At 36.5% G+C, this 24488-nt stretch overlaps 1 protein-coding gene across 1 annotated transcript in view; it reads left to right on the top strand.

Annotated features, from left to right (window-relative positions):
- LRRC1 (leucine rich repeat containing 1) overlaps positions 1-24488 on the top strand; it is a 185376-nt gene that overhangs the window by 57437 nt on the left and 103451 nt on the right. Inside the window, exon 2 of the mRNA XM_020993951.2 lies at positions 8334-8451. Coding sequence (XP_020849610.1) covers positions 8334-8451 — 118 coding nt within the window. The remainder of the gene's footprint in view (positions 1-8333; positions 8452-24488) is intronic.

Genomic DNA, 24488 nt, shown 5'->3' with positions numbered 1-24488 from the left:
ACTCAGTGCTACCCTGGAAACTACTTTCTGTAGCCCTTTAATGGTTTTTTTATGCATCATTTCAAAAAAAATATTTTTTTAAAAAAATTATGGGCCAGACCCAGTGAGCCAGGGAATGAGCAGATATCTGCCCAACCACCCAACCACCAACCACTGACCACCGACCATAGACCCCGGCTCCTTGCACCAAGTCCAGCAGCTCCAACATTGTCACTGTGAGGTAGGTGGTGCAGCAGCTCTGGCTCGAGGCCAGCCTCCACCACGTGAAGGTTTCTCAAGCTGCTTCTGATCTGAAACAGTTTTGCCTGCAAAATGCCCAAAATGATACCGTTGACTGGGGTATCTTCCAGTACTAAACCTTTCCGGCCCCAGAAATCCTATAGTAAGATAATCTTAAGCTACTTGGGATGGATTTCAGGGTCCAGTCTTCATATGTGGACCTATGACATGATGTGATGTGATGTTCTGTGATGTGAACTGTGACTATTCAAAGGAGAGAGAATTCTAAAGCCTGCACAAAAGTTTAATCTATATGTGTGTAACAATGTGCCAAGTTAATCACCCAAATTTCAACTTGTATCAGACTTTCTCATCTACCTCTCCAAATTTTCATTGATTTCATTGATAAAGCATTCAGATGAAAATAAAGCAAAAATATGCATCTTAAATTTAATAATTTATTGTAAACTTGTGGTTTTTTTCCTGCATTGAAGTTTTGATGAGACAGTATTACATCATGAAACTGTATAGTATCGTATTGTAAACAACTCATTACACACACATATTCCTGACGATGCATACTGGACTTCCTGACAATGCACAACACACTGGCCTGCCAACACTTGCTTGTTAAGCGCTTTTTGTGGACTTGACTCCTGATTGGTTATAACTTGCATTTTTTTGTGTTTATTTGGAAGATAATGTAATCTCTATGATTTTAACTGTGCTGTACAACAGACAAAAAGTGTATGAATGTTTTTTCAAAATTTTCTTATTGTCTTTCCTTATGCTTCCACGTCCCCCTTATTTTTATTCAATGCCCCCCAGTTACACCCGAGGCTGCTACTGCCCCTTTGGATTTTTCCAGTGCCCCACAGAGGGTGGTATAGCCCACTTTGGGAGTCTATGTTTAAAACCTAGCTCAGGTGCACCTGCTTCACGAATGGATAGCAAGATGGTGAGTACATTAGAGATGCATATAGTGTTTTCATAATTGATGTTAGTGAAAAAAAAGCTGCTGCTTTGGGAGAGAAAGATGAAGATAGACTCAATTGTAATACTTTGCATTTATCCAGATTAAACCTTATCTTAAATTCAACTGTTCTAGCCTGTTGAGATATTTATAGAGTCAGAATCTCATTCATGTCTTTGTCCTGTTCCAGAAGTTCCATTGGCTCCCCACTTACTGCCTTTAGGATAAAGTTCAAACCCTTCTACCTTTTAAAAAGCTCTTCCTAATATAACTTTGGGCAGCTAGATGGCACAGTGGATGGAGTGCCAGGCCTGGAGTCAAGAAGATCTGAGTTCAGATGTGACCACAGACACTTAACTAGCTGTGTGACCCTGGACAAGTCACTTCACCCTGTTGGCCTCAGTTTCCCTATCTATAAAATGAGCTGGAGAAGGAAATGGCAAACCATTCCAGTATCTTTACCCAGAAAACCCCAAATGGGGTCATGAAGAGTCAGATCTGACTGAAACGACTGAACAACAAAAATATAACTATAGCCTCTGCCTTTCCAGGCCTGTGGCACGTGGTTCCCCCTTATGAGCTCTGTGATGTAGACAGATGGTGCTCCTTGCTGCCTCCTGTGCATTACATTGTATCTGTCTCCCCCACTTCTGAAATGTATTTCTTCCTCACTTCTGCCTCATAGACTCCCTACTTTCCTTCAAACCATAGTTCAAGTGCCATTTCCTACAGAAAGTCTATCTTGATCCCTAAAATTATGAAAGGTACTCCCCATACCTCCCTTTCATCTTCCCCTCTCCCCGAATCTGCAAATTACTCTGCATTTACTTTGCATATATAGGGTGTCCCAAAAGTATCAGTGCAATTTTATCTATAATATTTCAATATAATTGTACTTCTGTATATTTTGATTTACAAAGTTAAAACATTATTTTGAGAAGGGGACATAGACTTCACTGGACTACCCCTGGTATAAAAGAAGTGAGAGCATTCTCCGAGAGACAGACCATGAGACTGAGTTATAAACGAATATGAGATCAAGAGTCATATGAGAGAAAATATCACAAATGAAATTTTTCAAAATTTATACCAAAGCTTATTGGGCAAAAGTTGACTTCTAAGGTAATAGAGGGAAAAGTAGACTAAATGTTTGACTCTATTTAACTTTTTAAAAAATGATAATATTTATTATGTTTAATCAATCAAAACAAGTGCTTACTACGTACCAGGCACTATGTTAAGTGTTAGGGGTTCAAAGAGAGCAAAAAACATGGTGTCTACCTTCCTTCAAGGAACTCACATTCTAATGGGTGAGATAACATGCAGACAAGTGTGTTTATGTAACGTATATACAACATGAATGGGAGGTATGACTAGATTAGATGAGAAGGAAGGCACCAGCAATTGGGGGAGACTAAGACGACTGGGCAAGGCCTCTTGTAGAAACTTAGATTTGAGCTGTGTCTTGAAGGAAGCCAGGGGAGCCAGGAGGTAGAGGTGAGGAGAGAGAGAGCCTATTCTGGACATGGGGACTGGCCAGTGAAAAGACATTGAATTGGAAGATGGTGTTTTAACAAGAAGGCTAATGTCACAAAGGAGTAATGTGTAAGAAGACTGGAAAGGTAGGAGAAAGTTGGATTATGAAAACCTTTAAAGGCCAAAGGATTTTATATTTGATCTTTGAGGTAGCAGACATTTTATTAAAAGTTTACTAATGTGTCAGATGCTGTGCTTAAATATTAGGGATATAGAAAGACAAAAGTGAAAATCCCTGCTCTTAAGGTACTCACATTCTAACCTGAGTTCATTCTGTCTCTTACACATAATGGCTTTGTGACCCTTTCCAGTCATCCTGATCTATATCTTGCCACTGGACCCAGATGGCTGTGGAGGAGAAAGTGACTTTGCACAGCCCTCCCTCACTTAAATCCAAATCACTTGCATGTCATGGCATCACCTCCCTGATATCATGGTCCTCTCCAAAATGAAGGATGAACAACAAAAACAACAGTCATATACTGTACAGTGCTGTAAGGGTACAGTGCTGTAAACTGTGAGTCAGAGAGCCATTCCAAACCTTCTTCAGGAGAGGGAATTTCCTTACAAGCAGCTTACTATATTAATGAAATCACAAGTCCGTTTTTTTTTTTAAAAGGAACTGATTAAAAAAAAAATCACTGATTTAATTGTACAATGCTCTTACCCTATGCAAAAGGAGATCATGGCTTAGTTTTTCTGCCTTTCTTTTTCTTGGCCTTGATTTCCCTTGGCCTATATTTCACACATTTGTAGGCAGTGATATTATGCCTTATTTCCTCTACTGCTCCAATCCTAGTTATATGAAAACTAAGCTCATCTATCTTATGAGATAGTATTTCCAGTCCTTTCTTCATCACTTCTGTAGCTTTTTGTTCCTTAATACTTACTATTTACCATATGGCAATTGCCACAAATATATATCCTTTCCTGAATAAAGAAGGTAATCTTTTTTTCAAGTTGCATGATGGTTGTCTTACTGTCCCCCATAGTTGATGCCTAAAATGGTATTGGCCGTTCTTCTGTTTAACTGCTTGCTATATCATTGTGAGGTTGTATCGAATTCTATTTATAGTGTTTTTTCTTAGTTTCTTTCTATCTCACTTTATCCTTCTGAGTTTTTATCTGACAGTTTTTAGGTTCCAGTTCTCCAGAAATGGGTTCATTTTTGTTCTCATCTCTCTTTATTGTGTTAATTTATGTGTTCTTTTTTGGCCCTGATGGTGTTGGCAGCATCCATGGTTATTTGTTATCATCTACCTATTTTATTAGCATGCTGTTATTCCCTCTTCAGATTCCTTAATCAAGTTAATTCAGCCCTGGACTAATCTCGTTAGTTATCCCTCCCTCAGCCTAATTACAGTATTGTTTTATCACTTTGCAAGTGTCTTTTTATATGAGATGATTAGAAAATGTCTCTGACTAATGTTCTAAAAGATGTTTCCCTGAAGTTATCTCACATGTGGCACATGTTGAAATGTTTTAGAATTTTGTCAGACAATACAGTCAGCTAAATATTTAATAGAAATTTGTCCTTGTGCTGTGTTCTGTCATTGTCTACACATTTTGCACTCTTCCTAATCCTTCATTATTTCTTAACAAGATTTATAGATCACAGGATCATAAGGAAGGAAACTCTAGGGATCAGCTAATCTGATCCTTAGAATGATTCAGGGGGAAAGAACATCAGCTTTGGAATCAGGACCTGGATTTAAACCCCTTTTCCTACACTTATGATCTGCATGTAACCATCATGTTTTATTTAACAGAGCAATTACTGTACAGGGTAGTTTCTACACATGGTTTTTTTTTTCCTCTCTAGGCTCAACAATTAAAGACAAGAACCATTTCTTACTCTTCTCTTGTATTCTGTCCATTTCAGTACCTAGCATAATGCTGGGCACATCACAAGGACTCAGAACTTCCTTGCTAGTTTTTGTCAAGGAAGAGTTGATGAGATTTGGTGATGGATTTGACAGAGAGGAAATCATAGGAATGATATACTGGATGTGAAATGTGAGAGGAAGGAGTAACTATTGAAGTTATGAGTTTCAGACTGTCTAACCTGTCAATTAGAGGTGAACATTTTGATTATCCACATGTGCAGAAGGGGATGTAGTTAGCCTGACACACATATAGAAAAATGCCTTTTTTTTTGTCATCACATAGGTGATTTAGGGACCTGTCAGTCCCATCCTGTCCATCCACAGATTTTAAGGTAATTTTACCCTACTTAACTGTGTTTAGGACTGTAAGCGACTATATTTACTGACATAATTCCCCCCAATTTTTTTTCATAGATATTTAACTGCTAACTGGGTATTTAGGTAAGGAATTGTATGGTGAGAATGGTCTTATCAGCTTGACAAGACTGCTTAAAAGCCTATGCAGTAATTATAGCTAAAGGTTGCCACTTTTTCATGGATTCATAGTGTTGAGTTCTAAGGAAGCACAGAGATCATCTAATCAAACCCACTTTATAACTAATGAAACTGAGAACTAGAGAAGGGAAGTTGCTTGTTCTAATTTATACAATGAGTTAAAGCTAAAGCTAGGATGAGAACCCAGACATATCTGAAGTCCCAGTCCAGAATTCAATTTAGTAAATATTTGTTAAGTATGTACTTGATGCAAGGGACTGAACTGGTATAGGGGAGAGAGCACTGGCTTTGGGGTTAGAGAACCTGGGTCCTCAAGTTCTAGCTCCTAGAGCTTTAGGAAAATCACTTTGGCAACTGTGTGCAGACTGATTGGAGAGGGAGAGACTTCAGGCAAGTGAGAGAATTTAGGAGGCTGGTGTGATAGTCCAGGTGTCAGGAGAGATCAAATCCTGACCTAGGATGGGGGCTATGTGAGTAGAAGGGGATGCATGTTAAAGTTGGGGAGGCGGAATTGACAATAATTGGCATCTGATGGAAAATGTGGGGTGAAGGAGAACAGTGGGGTGAGGATGACTCCAACCTTGTGCAGTTTTGTGTCTAGGGTTGGGGAACCTGTGGCCTAAAGGCCACTTATGGCCTTCTAGGTCCTCTGGGGCACCCTTTGACTGAGTCCAGGTTTTAGAGAACAAAGCCTTTTATCAAGGAGTTTGTTCTGTGAAGTTTGGATTCAGTCAAAGGGCCACACTTGAGGACCTGGAGGGCCACGTGTGTCAGTAAGCTGTAGGTTCTCTGCCCTGGTGCCCTCAACAGAAGTGGGGAAAAGGAATGAGTTTAAGAGGAAAGATAATGAGTTCTGTTTTGAATATGTTGTGTCTGAGGTGCTGTGGAACATTCCACTAATGCTGTGTGAGAGAAAGGGTATTATAGGGTATAGGAGTATGGCCTGAGAATCAGGTTGACCTGTGTTTAAGTCTTGCATGTGACAGTCCTGTCTCTGTATTCTTGGGCAAGTCACTTAGCCTATTAAGGCTCCAGGAAACTTTCTAATACTTAATAAAACCTACAGTTTCTGTGGAGGAAGCTGGGTGGTGTAGTAAGTAGATAGTGTTGAGCCTGGAGTTAGGAAGCTCCTTTTCCTGAGTTCAAATCTGGCTTCAGACACTTATTAGCTGCATGGTCCTGGGCAAATCACTTTACCCTGTTGGATTCAATTCTTCATCTGTAAATAAACTGGAGAAGAAAATGGCAAACCACTCCAGTGTCTTTGCCAAGAAAATCTTAGGTGGGGGTCACGAAGAATCAGACATGACTGAACAACATTAACAACAGGTATATCTGTAGCTCTTTAAGGTTAAAAAACACTCTTCACACATGTTCTCATTTGATCATTACAATAACTCTATGAGGTGTTTGCTGTGATTATTCCCTATGACCCTAAAATTATGGAAAACAGGGAGTTCCCTATACTGATGAAATCACAGGTCTGGACTCCCTTTCCTACCAAAAATGTTGAGTTGGCGGTATGGGAGAGAGAGAAGAGATCCTTTTTTAACTGCAGGCCTGGCAAACAGGATTACTTTTATGCCATGTGTATTATAATAATAATGATAATGAAAATAATAGCTAGTATTTCTATAGTGCTTTAAGCTTTCAAAAGTGCTTTATAGTTAATTTCATCCTCACAGCAATCCTGTGTGTGAGGTAGGTGAGGTTGATCATACAAAGTTATACAGCTACATGTTTGAGGAAGAATTCAAACTCAGGTCTTCCTGACTCTCAAGTGCAGTGCACTATCCACTGTGCTATTTTAATTGATAAGGCAATTTTTGCTGTAAAGGACACACACACACACACACACACACACACACACATGTTCCTTTGTGTTAGCATTCAGTGAAGTTCCATCAGTAAATGGGTTTAGAACAAAATCTCAAGTGAGTTTAAATTCAGTGTTTCTAGGAGAATTTTAATTTGGCAAGTAATCATCTTGGAATGCCTACACTGAATTCATTTTTTATTGTTCCTCTGATCAAGAATCTTGACCATTTGATTTTGTTAGTCCTGAATTAAACCCTGAATATGTGGAACTGGGGCCAGTATTATAGTCTTGCCTGTTGGACCATGTTTTCTCCAAGACAAAGAGAACTTTCTTGTTTGAGTAAACACCCGGGTGCATTGTGAAACTGCCCAACTGCTTAAACAATTGGTGTAGGCCTGGTCGTTCAAATGGGTGGGCTTGTTTGAAAGGCTTTTGTGTCAGCTAATACTTTAGTACAATCAGCATAAAGGAATTTCAATGTTTTTTTGATAGCTTCAAATAGTCAATCCATTACAGATGCCAAAAGTATCAATCACTTTATTGGACACTATTAATCATAGATAGCTCTCTTGCATTACCTTCATCTCTCATTCATTGCATTTATTTTACTTTTGAAACATGTTCTGAATGATATGAGCTGATGCAGAGTGATGTAAGCAGAAGAAGGAAAACAATATATGTTCACAAAGGAAAATAATATACACAATGAGTACAGCAGTGGAAATGGAAAGGCCAAAAAAGCTCCTAACTGAACTGTATAATTATAATGACTGAACTTGAGCCTGGTGACCTGTGGAGAAATGCCCTTCCCTCTCTCTTTTGCAGAGGTGAGGGAATCTATGAGTGTGGACTATTGAATATTCTATCACACCAGTTGATATACTGATTAGTTTTGTTGAACTGATTTTTCTTTTTCTCTTTTTTAAATATTTGTTAAGCTATGGAAAGGATATATTTGGAAGTGAAGATGATAGAAAAATGAAAGATTTAACATAGATTTTTAAAAAAAGTTATATTATTTTATATTATCTATATTTTATTTTATATATTATTTTGCATTATTATTGAAGCCCCTTTTGAAATAATTTTAGAAGATGTATTTGATTATTAAAAATTAGCATCCTAAATACAGTGGGCTTGTGATTCATACATTTGCAGACATGTTGAATGTATGATTTTGATCCATGTCAACTGCTGTCCTCATAAAATCTCCCTCTCTGTTTGTAAAAAATATTTTGTTTTTGTTCCTGTGGTTAATTAAATGGCCCCAGTTAGCATTATTTCATGCCATTAATAAAAATAAGTGCTTGTTGACTGAGTGAGCAATGCCTTAAACTTTCACTTGTTCAGAAAGTTTGGATTATGGATATATATGAAACTCACGTAACACTCTTTTGTCTTTCAGCAATTTTTTCAGCTAGTAAAGTTACGGAAACTTGGCCTTAGTGACAATGAAATTCAGCGGCTCCCTCCAGAAATTGCTAACTTCATGCAGTTGGTAGAGCTGGATGTGTCTCGAAATGGTAAGCCAAAGATACTGATTATTGTTCACTATCCTTTGTGACCCGACAGATTGAATTGAGTAAGACATTATTGCTGGAATATATACTTTTCTTGAATCTCATGGTTCTAAGAAATATTTGTATCCTGAGTACTTAGCACAGTACCTGATATATAGTAAGAGGTCTAATGGAATGTTAAAGAGACCTGGGTTCTGATCCTGCCTTAGACATTTATCAGCTGGATGATGCCTTATAAGTCTCTTAATCTCAGTTTCCTTAGTAGTAAAAGGAGGATAATTTGAACCTATCTTCTGGGGTTTTTATGAGTTTCAGATGAGATAATGTATATAAAGGGCTTCGCAAACTTTAAAATGCTATATAAATGCTTAGCAGTTATCACCATCATCATCATTGCTTGGTGTGGAGTAAAAAAATAATGAAACTATCTGTTATTTTTGAATAGTTGAATCATCTCCAAAGAACTGCAAAATACTTACCAGCCCACATTCTTTTTTGAAATCACCTTGTTCTTTTTAATGCAGGTTGTCTTTTTAAGATCCATTCTTTTTTACCTGCCTGACATTCGTTTCCTCATCCTGGGACAGTGTGTACTTCCAAACCTTGTTAAATACTGTTGATTTAATGAGAACAGATCTGCAGTTGTGTTTCAGGGATATCTGTGACACATTTATCCTTTACTGTAGCGTTATGAGTATTTTTAAATAAATAAATTTGTTCACTTGAAAAATTTTGGCTACTTCACAAAATATTCATCTGACTGTCTTTTTTAGTGACCCTCTCCATCAGTCGTCATATGTCTGCTTAGTTAAACTCTGTTCTGAAGAAGCACACTACTAATATCTCAATTCTATAAAAATATTTTTATTTAAAATAATGAATACATTCTTACATAAGGCATAAAGCCTTTAGCATTCAACTAAATAGGATTAAATGAATAAGCAGACAAAAACCATGAAGAAATACTTTTTATTTTGTTTTCTCTTTCAAGGTATTGATAGTTCTTGTCAGGAAATAGATAAGCTTTTATAAAGGCAAAAATAATTACTGGTCTCTGATAAGAATGGAAGTGATTGAAAAGGAAATTTTTTTTCTATCATATTTCTCATATGAAGGTTTGTATACAAGATGTAAAGGCATCAAGCAGAAATAAATATGGCCAAAAACTATTCTCCAATTGATAAATTGTCAAAGGATATGAACCAACAATAGTTAAAAAAAGAATTGAAAAAATAACAACTTTAGGAAAGAATACTCTAAATTAGGATTCGGCAAATATGATGGGAGGGCCAAATTGGGCCTACTGCCTGTTTTTTTGTAACCCTTGAGCTAAGAACAGTTTTTACATTTTTAAATACTTTTAAATATTTTAAAAATATTTTTAACATTTTAAAATAATTTTAAATACTACATATTTTTAACATTTTAAATACTAAATTTTAAAATAAAATTTTAAAACATCATGTTATAGTATTTCAAATACAATACCATCTTATTTAAAAATGTAAAAACCCTTCTTAGCTTATCAGCTGTACAAAAACAAGCTGCAGGATTTTGGGCTGTAGTTTGCTAGATGCTTCCTGTAAATCACTAATAATGAAGAGATGCAAATCAGAATAACTCTGAGGTTTAACTTTACACAAGCCAAATGGCAAGGAAAAGAAAAGAGGGGTATAGTCAATGACAGAGGGGCTATATAGGCACACTAAGGTGTTTTTGGTGGAACTGTGAATTAATCCAACCGTTCTGAAAGGCAGTTTGGAATTGTGTGAGTAAAGTGGCAAAAATGGTTACATTCCTTCCCCTAGGTATTCAACTTCTGGGCTTATTCCCCAAGGAGGTCATGTCCGAAAAGAAAGTTTCCATGTACATCAAAATATTTATGCTGCATTTCGTGGTAGCAAAGAACTGGAAATAAATCAATTGGAGAATGGGCAGATAAATTGTGGTTCATGAATGCAATGGAATATTAATGAGCTGAAGAAAAAATGAACATGATGAATACAGAGAAACATGGAAGGACTTACATGAACTGATACAGAGTAAAGTAAGCATAGTCAGTAAAACTACATAAACATTATTTCAACAATGTAAATGAAAAGATGAACAACCATGAAACATTTGAAAATGAATTTGCAGAATTATAAAGAACAAGCTTGACTTCAAAGAAGAGATATATGAAGATATCTGTACCTATTCCTTTGCAGAAATGGGGGGGGTCCCTAGATGTGGGGCATTACAATATAATGCCGTTTTTTTTTGGGTGAGGCAATCAGGGTTAAGTGACTTGCCCAGGGTCACACAGCTAGCCAGTAGCCTGTGTCTGAGGCCGGATTTGAACTCAGGTCCTCCTGACTTTGAGCAAGTGCTCTATCCGCTGCGCCACCTAGCTGCCCCTAATACCAGTTTTTTCATATATTGATCAATTTTATTTATTTTTTTATGTAATATTTAATTTTTTCCCCAATTAAGTGTTAAAACAGTTTTTAAACATTGTAAAAAAAGTTTTGAGATCCAAATTTTCTCCCTCCTTCTTTTCCTCCTGTCCCCCTTCCCTGAAATAGTAAGCAATCTGATATAGGTCATACATGTGCAATCATGTAAAACATTTCCATATTAGTCATTTTGTACGAGAATATTCGAATCAAAAAAGAAAGTGAAAAATAGGATGTTTTGGTCTGCATTCAGAAAATGTCAGTTCTTTCTTTGAAGGAGGATCAGTTTTATTGATTTCAATCAATTAGCATTTATTAAATCCTGGCTATATTTTAGGTGCTGTTTTAAGTGCTAGAGACACAAAAAAAACGACAAAAAAACCCCTTCCAAAACAAACACCCCCCTCCCCCCCGAGTCCCTTTTGTTTTATATGTATGGGTGTATGGATTACCCAGCCATATATAAATCATGTATGTATAATATATATATATATATATATATATATATATATATATATATATACACACACACACACATATATATGTTTATATTATGTGTATATATATTATATTTATACATAAGGCAAATCAGAAATAATCGCATAGGGGAGACGCTAGCATTAAGGGGGATCAGGAAAAGCTTACTAGAGATAGTAAAAATGGTCAGTTGTGAAATGTTGTGTCTTGTATAAAGCAAAGAGGGTATTGTCATGGGATTGTAAAGAACATGGGCTACAACAAAGTGAAAAGACTGAAAAGTAAGAAGACAGCTGGCTATAAAGGGCTTTCAGGGAAAACCAGATTTTATCTTTGATTATGGTAGTGATAGAGAGCCAGTGGAGTTATGCTGCATATGGAAGTAACATGGTCAGACCTGTTTTTTAGGAAGATCAATTTGACAAGGAAATGGACAGTGGACAAGAGTGGATGATGAGATCACCAGGTGAAAAGGTCCCAGTACAGAACCTTGGGAGGACACTCACAAGTAGTGGGCATGAACCAAATAAAGTTCTAGCAAAGGAGTCTGAGGAGGAATGGACCCACAGGTAGTGGGGAATCAATAGAGCTCTGTCATGAAAACCTGGAGAGAAGAGTATATTGACACAATGTAAAAAGCTGTCAGAGGGCAAGGAAGATGAGGATTGAGAAAAGAATGTTAGGTTTGGCTATAAAGAGATCATTGGTAACTTTGGAGAAAGCAGTTCATTTGAAGGGTAAATTCAGAATCCAGATTATGGAGAGACAAGAAGAGTGTGAGAAGAAAGTGAAACACCTATTGTAGATGGCCTTTTTTTTTTTAAAAGGAGTTTAGCCATGAAAGGCAGGAGAGATTTGGGTTCAGAGAACCTGGGTTTTAATCCAGGCTCTGTTACATGTATAACTTTGGGGAGTCACTTAATGTCTCTATGGCTCGGTTTACTCATATGTAAAATGGGAGCTAGCTAGATTAGGTGATCTCTAGGATAGCGCTCTTTGATTTACATTCTCAGATCCCTAAGATTATTTGAATTTCATATGGCTTACATTTCAACAGCTGGAGGAAAAAGGAGTGATCTTTTATGTTTCTGAACCTGACTTTAAAGTTGATTAAAGACCAGTTTTTTAATGACATATTTTGCTTTTACATCGCCTTCATTAATTTCCAAATATATTTCTCTCCTACTCTGTCCAGCAAGTGAGCCAGCCACCCCTTGTTAAAAAAGAATGAAAAAGAGAGAAAAAAAATTACCTAGCAAAACCACTCAACAAAGCCATACAATATGCATATTATATATATGTGTGTGTGTATATATATTTGTGTGTGTATGTATATCTATCTATATCTATCTATCTATCTATCTATCTATCTATCTATCTATAGCACATATAGAGGCAATATTTAACATCCACAGCCCCTGTTTTTGCAACCCTTAGCTCTTCTTGGGGCCAAACTTGACCATTATAATTAGACAATTTTCATTTTTCATAATAACTAACCTGGTGATAATGAGGTAACAGTTTACATATTTCTGTGCAGAGAGCATTCACTTGACTTCTTAGAGACAAATTTTTTTATCCAGCAATTAACAATGAGCATATCTAGGTAAGACTATCTCACAGGAGTGTTGTGAAGACAGAGTGAGTTAATGTACATGAAATGTATTATTAGTTTGATTACCGCACTTGCCTGGAATATGAATATAGCTAGGAAGCAATGCAGACGTTGACATTGATCCCTTTTGTCTTAAAAATAAGCTAAACCTTAAAACTGGTTGTCATTTAATATATAAATGAAAAGTAATGCCATAAAACTAATGGCTGAAATTATAGAATCTAAGGGAGAAACACAGTAGTAACTTTTGTAATTGGAGGTAAAAGGCTGAAATCTTAAACTATTAGAATCGTATTGGGAAGAAAAAGAATGACAGTTTTTGAGTCAAAAGAACGTTTAGATGTGGAAGTGAACTCAATTCATTAAACATTTTAAGGTCAATCCTATGTTGCAAAGAACTGTGGGAAATTCTGGGGATAGGGAATAAAAAATGAAACCATCCTTGGCCTCAAGAAAAGATCATTCTCGATCTTTGAAATTTAGAAGTAGTATGTACCTCCCTCCCTGTGCAGAAGTAGAGAATTGTGAGTATGGAATATTAGTGCATATACTATTAGACCTCGTTGGTATATTGGTGAGTTTTGCTGAACTGTGTCCTCCATTTTTTAAAAAAAGTTCTTTGTAACGAGAAGCTTTCTGTGGAGGGGAAAGAGAGGGACATATTTGGATATAAAGGTAATAGATTGAATTTTATTGTATTTTATTTTATTTTTGTTTTTTATTTTTTGGTGAGGCAGTTGGGTTAAGTGACTTGCCCAGGGTCACACAGCTAATAAGTGTCAGGTGTGTGATATGAGACTAGATTTGAACTCAGGTCCTCCTGACTCCTGGGCCTGTGCTCTATCCACCACACTGCCTAGCTGCCTTGATAGATTGAATTTTAAAAAATCATATTTTAAGCACTCACTATGTGCAAAATACTGTACTAAGTGCTAGAGATAAAAACAGAACAGCAAGACAGTCTCTGGTCTCAAGGAGCTCACTTTTTAATAGGTGGAGATAACACATATAGTAGGTTTCAGCTACAAGTCAAATGGGAAAGGCCAGTGTCCATTAGGGTACACCAGCAACGCAGATGATAAGGTATCTTCTTTAATTGTATTTCCACTGATAAAACCATATCCATTTCTGGGCCTTCAATTGCTGTAACAGCTCCCCCCCCCAAAAAAAAAAGAATAACCATTTAAAATATTTAAATTAAAAAAATTTTTTTTCCAATTGTATCTAAAAACAATTTTTAATATTTAAAAAATGTTTTGAATTTCAAATTCTATCCCTTTCTCTCTCCCCACAGCCCTCCCTGAGATGGCTGGCAATCTGATATAGATTATACATGTACAGTCATGTAAAACATATTTCCATATGAATCATTTTCTGGAAGAAAACTCAAACTCAGAAAGAAAGAGTGGGTCTACAACCATAGCACCCTGAATGTGTCTGATCTCGTCTGATCTCAGAAACTAAGCAGGGTTCCAACACAGGATCCAACCATTTTGGAGCAGTTTGGAACTATGCCCAAAGGGCTATAAAAATTGACCCAGCAATAGCACTTCTAGGGCTATATGCCAAAGAGATCATAAAAATTGGGAAAAAAAAAAGCAGCCACATGTACAAAAATTTTTATAGTAGCTCTTTCTGTAGTGGCAAAGAATTGGAAATTCAAGGGATGCCCATCAATTGGGGAATGGCTGAACAAGTTGTGGTATCTGAATGTAGTGGAATAGTATTGTGCTATAAGAAATGATGAGCAGGCAGACTTCAGAAAAACCTGGAAAGACTTGTATGGACTGATACTAAGTGAAGTGAGCAGAACTAGGAGAATATTGTACACAGTAACAACCATGTTGTGCAGTGACTAACTTTGACAGACTTATCTCTTCTTAGCAATGCAAGGATCTAAGGCATCTCCAAAAGTCTCATGATGGAAAATGAGATCCATATTCAGAGAATGAACTATGGAGTCTGAATGCAGATTGAAGCATACTAATTGTTCTTTTTTTTTTCCTTCGGTTTTGTTTTGTGTCTCCTTTCTCATGGTTCCTCCTATTGGTTCTAATTCTTCTTTACAACATGACTAACGTGAAACTATGTTTAATAAGAATATATATGTAGAGCCTGTATCAGATTGTGCGCTATCTTGGAGAGGGAGGAAGGAAGGGAGGGGGAGAAAATGTAAAACTTAAAAGCTTATGGAAGTGATTGTTGAAAACTAAAAATAAATAAATTTTTTAAAAATTAAAAAGATTTAAAAAAAGAAAGAATGAAAAATAGTATGCTTCAATTTGTATTGACACCATCAGCTCTTTCTCTGGAGGTGGATAGCATTTTCTATCATGAGTCCTTTGGTATTATCTTGGATCATTATATTGCTGAAAACAGCTAAGTCATTCACAGTTTTTCAGCATACAATATTGCTGTTAACTGTGTACAGTGTTCTTCTGGTTCTACTCACTTCGCTCTTCATTAATTATGTAAGTCTTTCCAGGTTTTTCTGGAATCATCCTTCTTATCAATTCTTATAGCGCAATCCCTTACAATCCTGTGCCACAACTAGTTCAGCCATTCCCCAATTGATGGGCATCCCTTCAATTTCCAATTTTTAGCTACCATATTATGCTTTTGTATAAATAGATCCTTCCCCTCTCCTCCTTTTTAAGATCTCTTTGGGATGTAGACCTAGTAGTGGTATTGCTAGGTGAAAAGGTATGCACAATTTTATAGTCCTTTGGGCATAGTTCCAAATTGCTCTGTGAATTGATTGGAACAGTTCACAGCTTCACCAACAGTGCCTTAGTGTCCCAGTTTTCCCACATTCCCTTCAACATTTATTATTTTCCTTTTCTGTCATATTAGCTATTATATTTGTAGGTATGAGGTGGTAGTTTTAATTTGCATTTCTCTAATCATTAGCGATTTAGAGCATTTTTTTTCAGATGACTATAGATAACTTTAATTTCTTCATCTGAAAACTGCCTGCTCATATCCTTTGACCATTTATCAATTGGGGAATGACTTGTGTTCTTATAAATTTGACTCAGTTCTCTATATATTTGAGAAATGAGGTCTTTATCAGAAATACTTGCTGTAAAAATTTTCCTCCTAGTTTTCTGCTTTTGTTCTATCTTGGTTGCATTGGTTTTGTTTGTTCAAAATCTTTTAAATTTAACATAATCAAAATTATCCATTTTACATTTTGTAATGCTTTTTAACTTTTGCTTGGTCCTAAATACTTCCTTTATCCACAGATCTGAGAGGTAAATTATTCCATACTCCCCTAATTTGCTTATGGTATCACTCTTTAGGTCATATAGCCATTTTGACCTTATCTTGGTATATAGTGTGAGATATTGGCCTATACTTAGTTCCTGCCATACTGTTTTATAGTTTTCCTAACACTTTTTGTTAAATAGAGAGTTCTTGTCCCGAAAGCTTAGATCTTTGCTTTGATCAAACACTAGATTACTATGGTCATTTACTACTACGTATTGTGTACCTAATCTGTTCCACTGAGTCATTACTCTGTTGATGATTCCTGCTTTTTTATACAGTTTGAGATATTGTATAGTTAGGGCACCTTCCTTCACATTTTTTTTTTCATTGATTCCCTTAATATTCTTGATCATTTGTTTTTTCCAGATGAATTTTGTTATTATTTTTTCTAGTTCTATAAATTTTTTTTTGATAGTTTGGTAGGGCATTGAATAAATAAATTAATTTAGGTAGAATTCTCATTTCTATTGTATTGGCTTAGCCTACTCATGAGCATTTAATATTTTTCCAGTTGTTTAGATCTGACTTTATTTGTGTGAAAAGTATTTTATAATTGTATTCATATGGTTCCTGGGTTTGTCTTGGCAGGTAGACTCCTAAGTATATTATATGGTGCATAGTTATTTTAAATAGAATTTTTCTTTCTATATCTTCCTGCTGGACTTTGTTGGTACTATATAGAAATGGGATGATTTATGTAGATTTATTTTATAATCTGCAACTTTGCTAAAGTTGTTAATTATTTTAACTAGGTTTTTTTTTCCAGTTGATTTTCTAGGATTCTCCAAATATACCATCATATTATCTGCATAGAGTGATAGTTTTGTTTCCTCATTGCTTTTACTTATACCTTCCATTTCTTTTTCTTTTATTGCTATAGCTAGCATTTCTAGTACAGTATTGAATACTAGTGATAGTAATGGGCATCCTTGCTTTACTCCTGATCTTATTGTGTAGGCTTCTAGCTTATCTCCATTACAGGTAATGTTTACTGATGGTTTTAGATAGATTTTTAGGTAAGCTCCATTTAATCCTATGTTCTCTAATGTTTTTAATAGGAATGGATGTTGTGTTTTGTCAAAAGTTTTTTATTCATCTATTGAGATAATCTATGATTTTTGTTGGTTTTGTTATTGATATGATTACTTATGTGGCTAGTTTTCCTAATATTGAACCAGCGCTGCATTCCTGGTATAAATCCCTTCTGGTCATAGTGTATGATCCTTGTGAAATATTGCTGTAATCTCTTTGCTAGTATTTTACTTAAATTTTTGCATCAATATTCACTAGAGAAATTGGTTTATGGTTTTCTTCCTGTGTTTTGGCTCTTTCTGGTTTAGGTATCAGTACCATATTTTTGTCATAAAAGGACTTTGGTAGCGCTCTTTCTTTGCCTATTTTTCCAAATAGTTTATATAATAATTGTTCTTTAAATGTTTGGTAGAATTTGCTTTGATAGAATCCATCTAGCTCTGGGGATTTTTTCTTCGGGAGTTTATTCATAGCTTATTCAATTTCTTTTCCTAAAATAGAACACTTTTCCTAAAAAGTGTTCTATTTCCTCCTGTTAATCTGGGCAATTTATATTTTTGTAAATATTTTTATATTTTGTTAGATTGTCAGATTTATTGGCATATAACTGGGCAAAATGGCTCCTAATAATTGCTTTAATTTACTCTTCTTGGGGGTGAATTCACCTTCTTTCCTTTTTGGTACTGGTAATTTGGTTTTCTTTTTTCCTTTTTTTAATCAAATCAACCAATGTTTATATTGGTTTTTTTTTTATAAAATCAGCTTCTAATTTTATTTATTAGTGCAATGGTTTTTATTAATCTCTCTTTTGGTTTTCAGGATTTCCAATTTGGTGTTTAGTTGGGAATTTTTAATTTGTTCTTTTTCTAGTTTTTTTTTAGTTGTATGCCCAATTGATTATTCTGCTCTTTCTCTGTTTTATTGATGTAAGCATTTACAGATACAATTTCTCCCCCCAAGTATGGTTTTGGTTGCATCTCATAAATTTTGGTATGTTCTCTCATTGTTGTCATTCTCTTTAATGAAATTATTGATTGTTTCTATGATTTGTTCTTTGACCCACTTATTTTTTAGGATTAGATTATTTAGTTTCCAATTAATTTTTAATCTTCCTTTCTACTGCCCTTTATTGAATGTAGTTTTTTATTGCATTATGATCTGAAAAGGATGGATTTAATATTTATTTTTTTCTGTATTTGGTTGTGATTTTTATATCCTAATATTTGATTAGTTTTGTGTAGGTGCCATGTACTTCTGAGAAAAAGTTATATTTCTTTCTATTCCCATTCAGTTTTCTCCAGAGTTCTATCATATCTAACTTTTCTAAAATTCTGTTCAACTGCTTAACTTCTTTCTTGTTTATTTTTAATTACATTTATCTAAGTTGGGGCCCCCCACTAGTATAGTTTTACTGTTTCTTCCTAAAACTCATTTAACTTCTCCTTTAAAAATTCAGATGCTATACCATTTGATGCATATATGTTTATTGTTGATATTACTTCATTGTCTATGGTACCTTATCTCTTTTAATTAGATCTATTTTTGCTTTTGATTTTTCTGAGATCATGATTGCCACCCTTGCTTTTTTTTTTTTACTTCAGTTGAAGCAAATATATTCTGCTCCAATCCCTTACCTTTACTCTGTCTGTGTTTCTGTGTTCCAAATATGATCCTTGTAAAAAAAGCATATTGTAGGATACTGGTTTTTAATCCATTCTGTTATCTGCTTCCATTTTATGGGTGAGTTCATCCCCATTCACATTTATAGTTATGATAATTAACTGTGTATTTCTCTCCATTCATTTTTCCTCTGTGTATCTGTCTCTCTCACCTTTCACCTTGTCCCTCTTCATAAGTGTCTTACTTCTGACGACCACCTTCCCCATTCCTCCGTCCCTTCTATAAGTCTCTGCCCCCCCCTCAGTTTTATCCTTCCCTATAGGGCAAGATAGAGTTCTATTTCCAAATGAGTGTATATGTTATTCCCTCTTTGAGCCAATTCTTACGAAAATAAAGTTCAAGTGTTGCCTGCCTCCCACCCCCAATCTTTTGCTGCATTGTAATAGCTCTTTGGAGCCTCATTTACGTGAGATGATTTACCCATTCTATCTTTCCCTTCCCTTTTCTCCCAGTGCAATCTTCCTTCTCACTCCTTAATTTTGTTTTTTTGGATATCATCCCAATGTAATCAAGTCACACCTGCACCCTCTGTCTATGTATACTCATTCTAATTGCCCTAATAATGGTAATGTTCTTAAGAGTTACAAGTATCACCTTCCCATGCTGGAATGTAAACAGTTTAACCTTATTGAACCTCTTATTTTCTCTTTTCTGTTTACCTTTTTATGCCTTTCTTGTGTCTTGTATTTGAAGATCTAATTTTTTTGTTTAGGTCTGGGCTTTTAATTAGTGATGCTTGAAAGTCCATTCTTTTTCATTAAATGGCCATTCCCCCCCCCCCAAGTTTTGCTGGGTAGGTGAATTTTGGTTTTAATCCAAGCTTTTTTGCTTTCCAGAATATCATATTCCAAGTCTTCTAGTCTTTTAATGCAGATGCTACTAAATCCTTTGCAATCTTGACTGTGGCTCCATGATATTTGAATTGTTTTTTTATGGCTGCTTGCACTATTTTCTTCTTGACTTGGGAGCCCTGGAATTTGGCTAAATATTCCGGGGAGTTTTCAAAAATAACCATTTAAAAAAAACTAGAGCTGGATTGCTTGCTAGGTGGTGCAGTGGATAGAGCACCAGCCCTGGATTCAGGAGGACCTGAGCTCAAATCCAGCTTCAGACACATAACCCTTACTATTTGTGTGACCCTGGGCGAGTCACTTAACCCCACTGCCTAGCCAAAAAAAAATCCAACCCCCCCAAAAAAAACTAGAGCTGTATTATAAAGGAAATATTAATTAGAATCACTATCCCTCAATATGGAAGGGCCCTGACGGTTTCATCTGGTTCAAGCTTCTCATTTTATGTATGAGGAAACTGAGGTCCAAGTATATGAGGTGACTTTACCCAGGGTTGCAGAGTAAGTACAGAACAGTGGGATTCTAATCCTGATGCTAGGCCTCTACTTTCAGCACTCTTTGTACTAGATTAGGCTGCCTCCATCAATAGAGCTTTTTGGTTCTGAAAATGAAAAGGAGTTTTTTCATTAAAATATTTTTACATGACAACTTGAGCAAGATGGAGAAAGGAATGTACCTGTCTTGCTGTGTGCCCAATTTTACTTTCTGGCGTGTAGTTATAAGAAGCCTTCCCTGAAGGCATTGTCAAGACAATTACTCTTGTCTCCCTGAGACTTATGCACTCTCTATTTTTTTCATTCTTTTTGCCCAGTTGCTTTCTGTCTGTCTGTCTGCAGGTGTTTGCATCTTGTGAGGGATCATGCTGGTCTTCCGCCTTCTTGTCAAGCAGTTTTAGAATTGCTGAAGGGGAAGGTGCCCAGACTGAGGGCTCTTGAAGCAGGGGGGAGGCAGATGTAGGATTGTATTTGCTCATTGCTTCTTTCTTAGTGAAAAGAGAGGGATGTAAGAATTCAGCCCAACTCTTTTTCTCCTCTCCTCAATGCTCTCTGCCCCCCCAAAACCCTTTTTTATATAGTTGAAATAAGATTAAAATGAACACTGATGACACTCCTGTAGAGGGAAGGAAGTCACAAACCTTGCTGTTAGAGGGTTGTATGTATAAGGGGAAGAGACAGGCAGTCACAGACTCTGCCTTTGTTCATTGCTTATAATTGATAAGCTTTTATTAAGTGCCTACTACATACATGACATTGTGCTAGGCAGTGAGGGTACAAACATGGAAATGAAACAGCCTCCGTCCTCAAGGAACTTACATTTTATTGGGGAAGACAACGTGTATAAAAATAAGTATAAACAGAATGTATTTGAAGTAATTAAAAGGCAATTTAGGGAAGGAGGGCACTAGGACCTTGGTGGATTGGGAAACCCTTCACATAGAAGCAGCTGCTTGAGCTGAGGCTGGAAGGAAACACGGGATTTTAATGTGTGTGTGTGTGTGTGTGTGTGTGTGTGTGTGTGTGTGTGTGTGTGTGTCTGTCTGTCTGTCTGTCTGCAAGGGAAGAAAGATATCTGTTAGCTCTCTACTTTTCTACCCTAATACCCTGTGTTCTGATTCTCGCAGGATCCTACCCCATTGGGAATTTGGGGAAAGGGAACAAGCATTACAATGTAACAATTATTATCTTATTTGATCCTTATAACTGCCGTAGGAGGTAGGTGCTATTATTATCCTCATTTTACAGTTGAAGAAACTGAGGCAGTTTCCTTAACTATAAAAATTGGAATAATAATTAATAGCACCTACACACCAGTGTTGTTGTGAAGATAAATGAGATAATGATTATAAAACACTTTGCAGACCTTAAAGTGCTATATAAAGTAAATGCTAGCTATTACGAAATGAGAGAGGAGAGATAGCCTCTGGCCCTACTCCTGAAAATAGTAATCCTGAGGCATGCCATCCCCTCAAAGGTTATTCCCTTCCATCTACTTTACATGGATCTTGTTATACCTATTTGGTACATGTGTCTTCCTTATTAGAATGTAATTGTTACCTTCTATCTGCTTTACATGTGTCATGTGTATATGTATTTTGATATATGTTGCCTTCTCCATTGGAATGCACTTTTTTGAGGCAGGGGATATTTTTGCTCTTTTTGTCTCCCTAGTGCTAGGTACAGTGTCTGACATATAATAGATATTTAATAAATGCTTATTGACTGACTGGGACCTAGTAATATCATTTGATAAATGCTTATTGGATGATTGATTGAGAGGCTGTAAACGTCCGTTCTTAGAGGAGAGAGACAACAGGAAATGCTATGATTTAATTTCTTGGAGCTCTGGGCAGCTCTAAGAAAATAAGTCGCAAGGAGGGTGTTTGTACCTACATCTAGGATAAGCATTCTTAACCGTTTTTGTGTCATGGACCTCTTTGGAAGTCTGATGAGCCTATGGACTCTCTCCCAGAATAATGCCTTAAAAAATGCATAAAACATAAAGGGAACCCATTATATTGAAACACAATTATCAGAATGTTATTTAATACCCCATATCCCCCAGGTACTGTATAATCCAATGACACTAGCCTAGCCTCCTAGCTGTTCCTAGAACGAGACTCCCTTCTCCCACTGTTAGCATTTTCTCTGGTTGTCCTTCATGCCTAGAATGCTCTCCCTCCTCATCTCTGCCTTCTGGCCTCTTTGGCTTCCTTCAAGTCCCAAGCAGCTAAGTGGCACAGTGTATAGAATGATAGGCCTAGAGTCAGGAGAACCTAAGTTCAAATCTGGCCTTAGAGACTTACTAGCGAATTGATGTCCCCGAGTAAGTCACTTAACCTTGTTTGCCTCAGTTTCCTCATCTGTAAATGGAAATGACAAACTATTGCAGTATCCCTGCAAGGAAAACACAAAATGGGGTCATAAAGAGTTGGAAATGACTGAACAACAGCAAAAAATCCTGGACTTGGATTCAGGAAGACCTGAGCTCCAATCCTGCCCCAGATACTTACTAGCTGTGTAACCCTGGGGAAGGGGTTTAATTTCTCTCAGCCTCAGTTCTCTCATTGGTAAAATTGGTATTATAACAATAACACCTACCTCACATGGTTCTTGTAGAGGAGTGTCAAAAGAGATTTTATATAAAGTAATTTGTAAACCTTAAAGTACTATATAAATACTAGCTAGCTATCATTATTACTGTAGAGACAACAACAAACTTAAAACACTCTCTCAATCCACTTTTAAGTTTAATCCACTTTATTAACATTTTCCATATCACTTTCTTTTGTCTAGACAATCAACAAAATAATAACTTAAGCCCTGATGGGTAGTGTTTGCCGATTTCCAAAGTCTGAATGCTCACACTGAAAATTTAAAGATTGGTTCTTGCAGGCCGGTTCAAATTGGCTTCATCACGCTCTTGCTTGTTTTCCTATCACCTTTGAACCGCTGGAGTAAGCCTTTAGTGTAAGATTTAGTGTATTTGTATTTGGAATTATACATACTCTCTGATTAAGTAACACTGGTCTCCTTGCTATTCCTAGAATAAGACACTCCCTCTCCTGACTCTGGGCATTTTCACCAGCAGTCTCTGATCCCTGGATTGCTCTTTCCCCTCTCTTCATCTCTGCCTCCTGGCTTCCCTGGCGTCCTTTAAGGCACACCTAAACTCCAACCTTCTACAAGGAAGCCTTTTTGAGTCTTTAATTCTAGAGCCGTCCCTCTGATGATGTTTGCTCTGTAGGTTGTCTCCCCCAGTAGAGAAGTGAACTCCTTGGGGGGCAGGGACAGGCTTTTGCTTTTCTTGGTATCCCCAAGTACCAATATCATTACCAGTTCTCTTGGTGAGGGCAAGGTCATTGGCATAGTACCTATATGGATTGAGAGTTGCCTTGTACAAACATAAAGGATTGGGTAGAAACTATATCCTCAGCCTTGGCCATGTGTCATGTCATCGCAGAATTAGAGCTGGAAGGGACCTTAAAAGCCTCTAATTCACCTTACTCATAAGATGAGAAAATTGAGGCCCGGGGAAGTTGTAACTTTCCCGTGGTCACAGAGGTGGTACATGGCATAAAGGGGATTTGAACCTAGGTTTTCTGACTCCAGAGCAGGGACTCTTCATTGCGTTTCTTTGCCTCGTGCAAATATAAGTAATAGTAGGAATTGAGCATGAGTGTGTGGGTAATTAGGGAAAAAAATGTGCGTGACCTCCCTATAAATAGGTTGGTGGGATTGTTCAATGTTTATGTCAGAAAAGGTTTCAGCATCATTTTACTAATGGTATTATAATGAAATTATAATAATTATAATATAATAAAGGGACAAGCACTGCTTATTCCTTGTATGTCTGCTTTCTTATGGGCTTCAAGCAAAATTCTCAGTTTGATTGGATTCCTTCCAACCAGATGACTAGATGTATCTGTTGTTTACAGCTCCGTTTTATGTTATGTCTAATTAACTCTAAAAGCAATCTTGAAGGTTACTGAAAATGACCTTGTGTTACATCAAACCCTTCTGTGCTTCTGAGTACATTCTCCTAGAGAACTCTGTCTGGCAAGCAATAAATTTACCATGCCTCTAAACTCTCCCACTCAGTTATGAACAGTCAGTCTTTTTTATTACTTGTATCTAATTGTAAACACACCCACTTCAGAAGTACAGCAGAAGCCAATTTTTT

Source organism: Phascolarctos cinereus, unplaced genomic scaffold, assembly GCF_003287225.1.
Source record: "Phascolarctos cinereus isolate Bilbo 61053 unplaced genomic scaffold, phaCin_HiC Scaffold_5;HRSCAF=322, whole genome shotgun sequence".
Classification (NCBI taxonomy): Eukaryota; Metazoa; Chordata; class Mammalia; order Diprotodontia; family Phascolarctidae; genus Phascolarctos; species Phascolarctos cinereus.
This window is presented reverse-complemented; position numbering and strand designations above follow the sequence as displayed.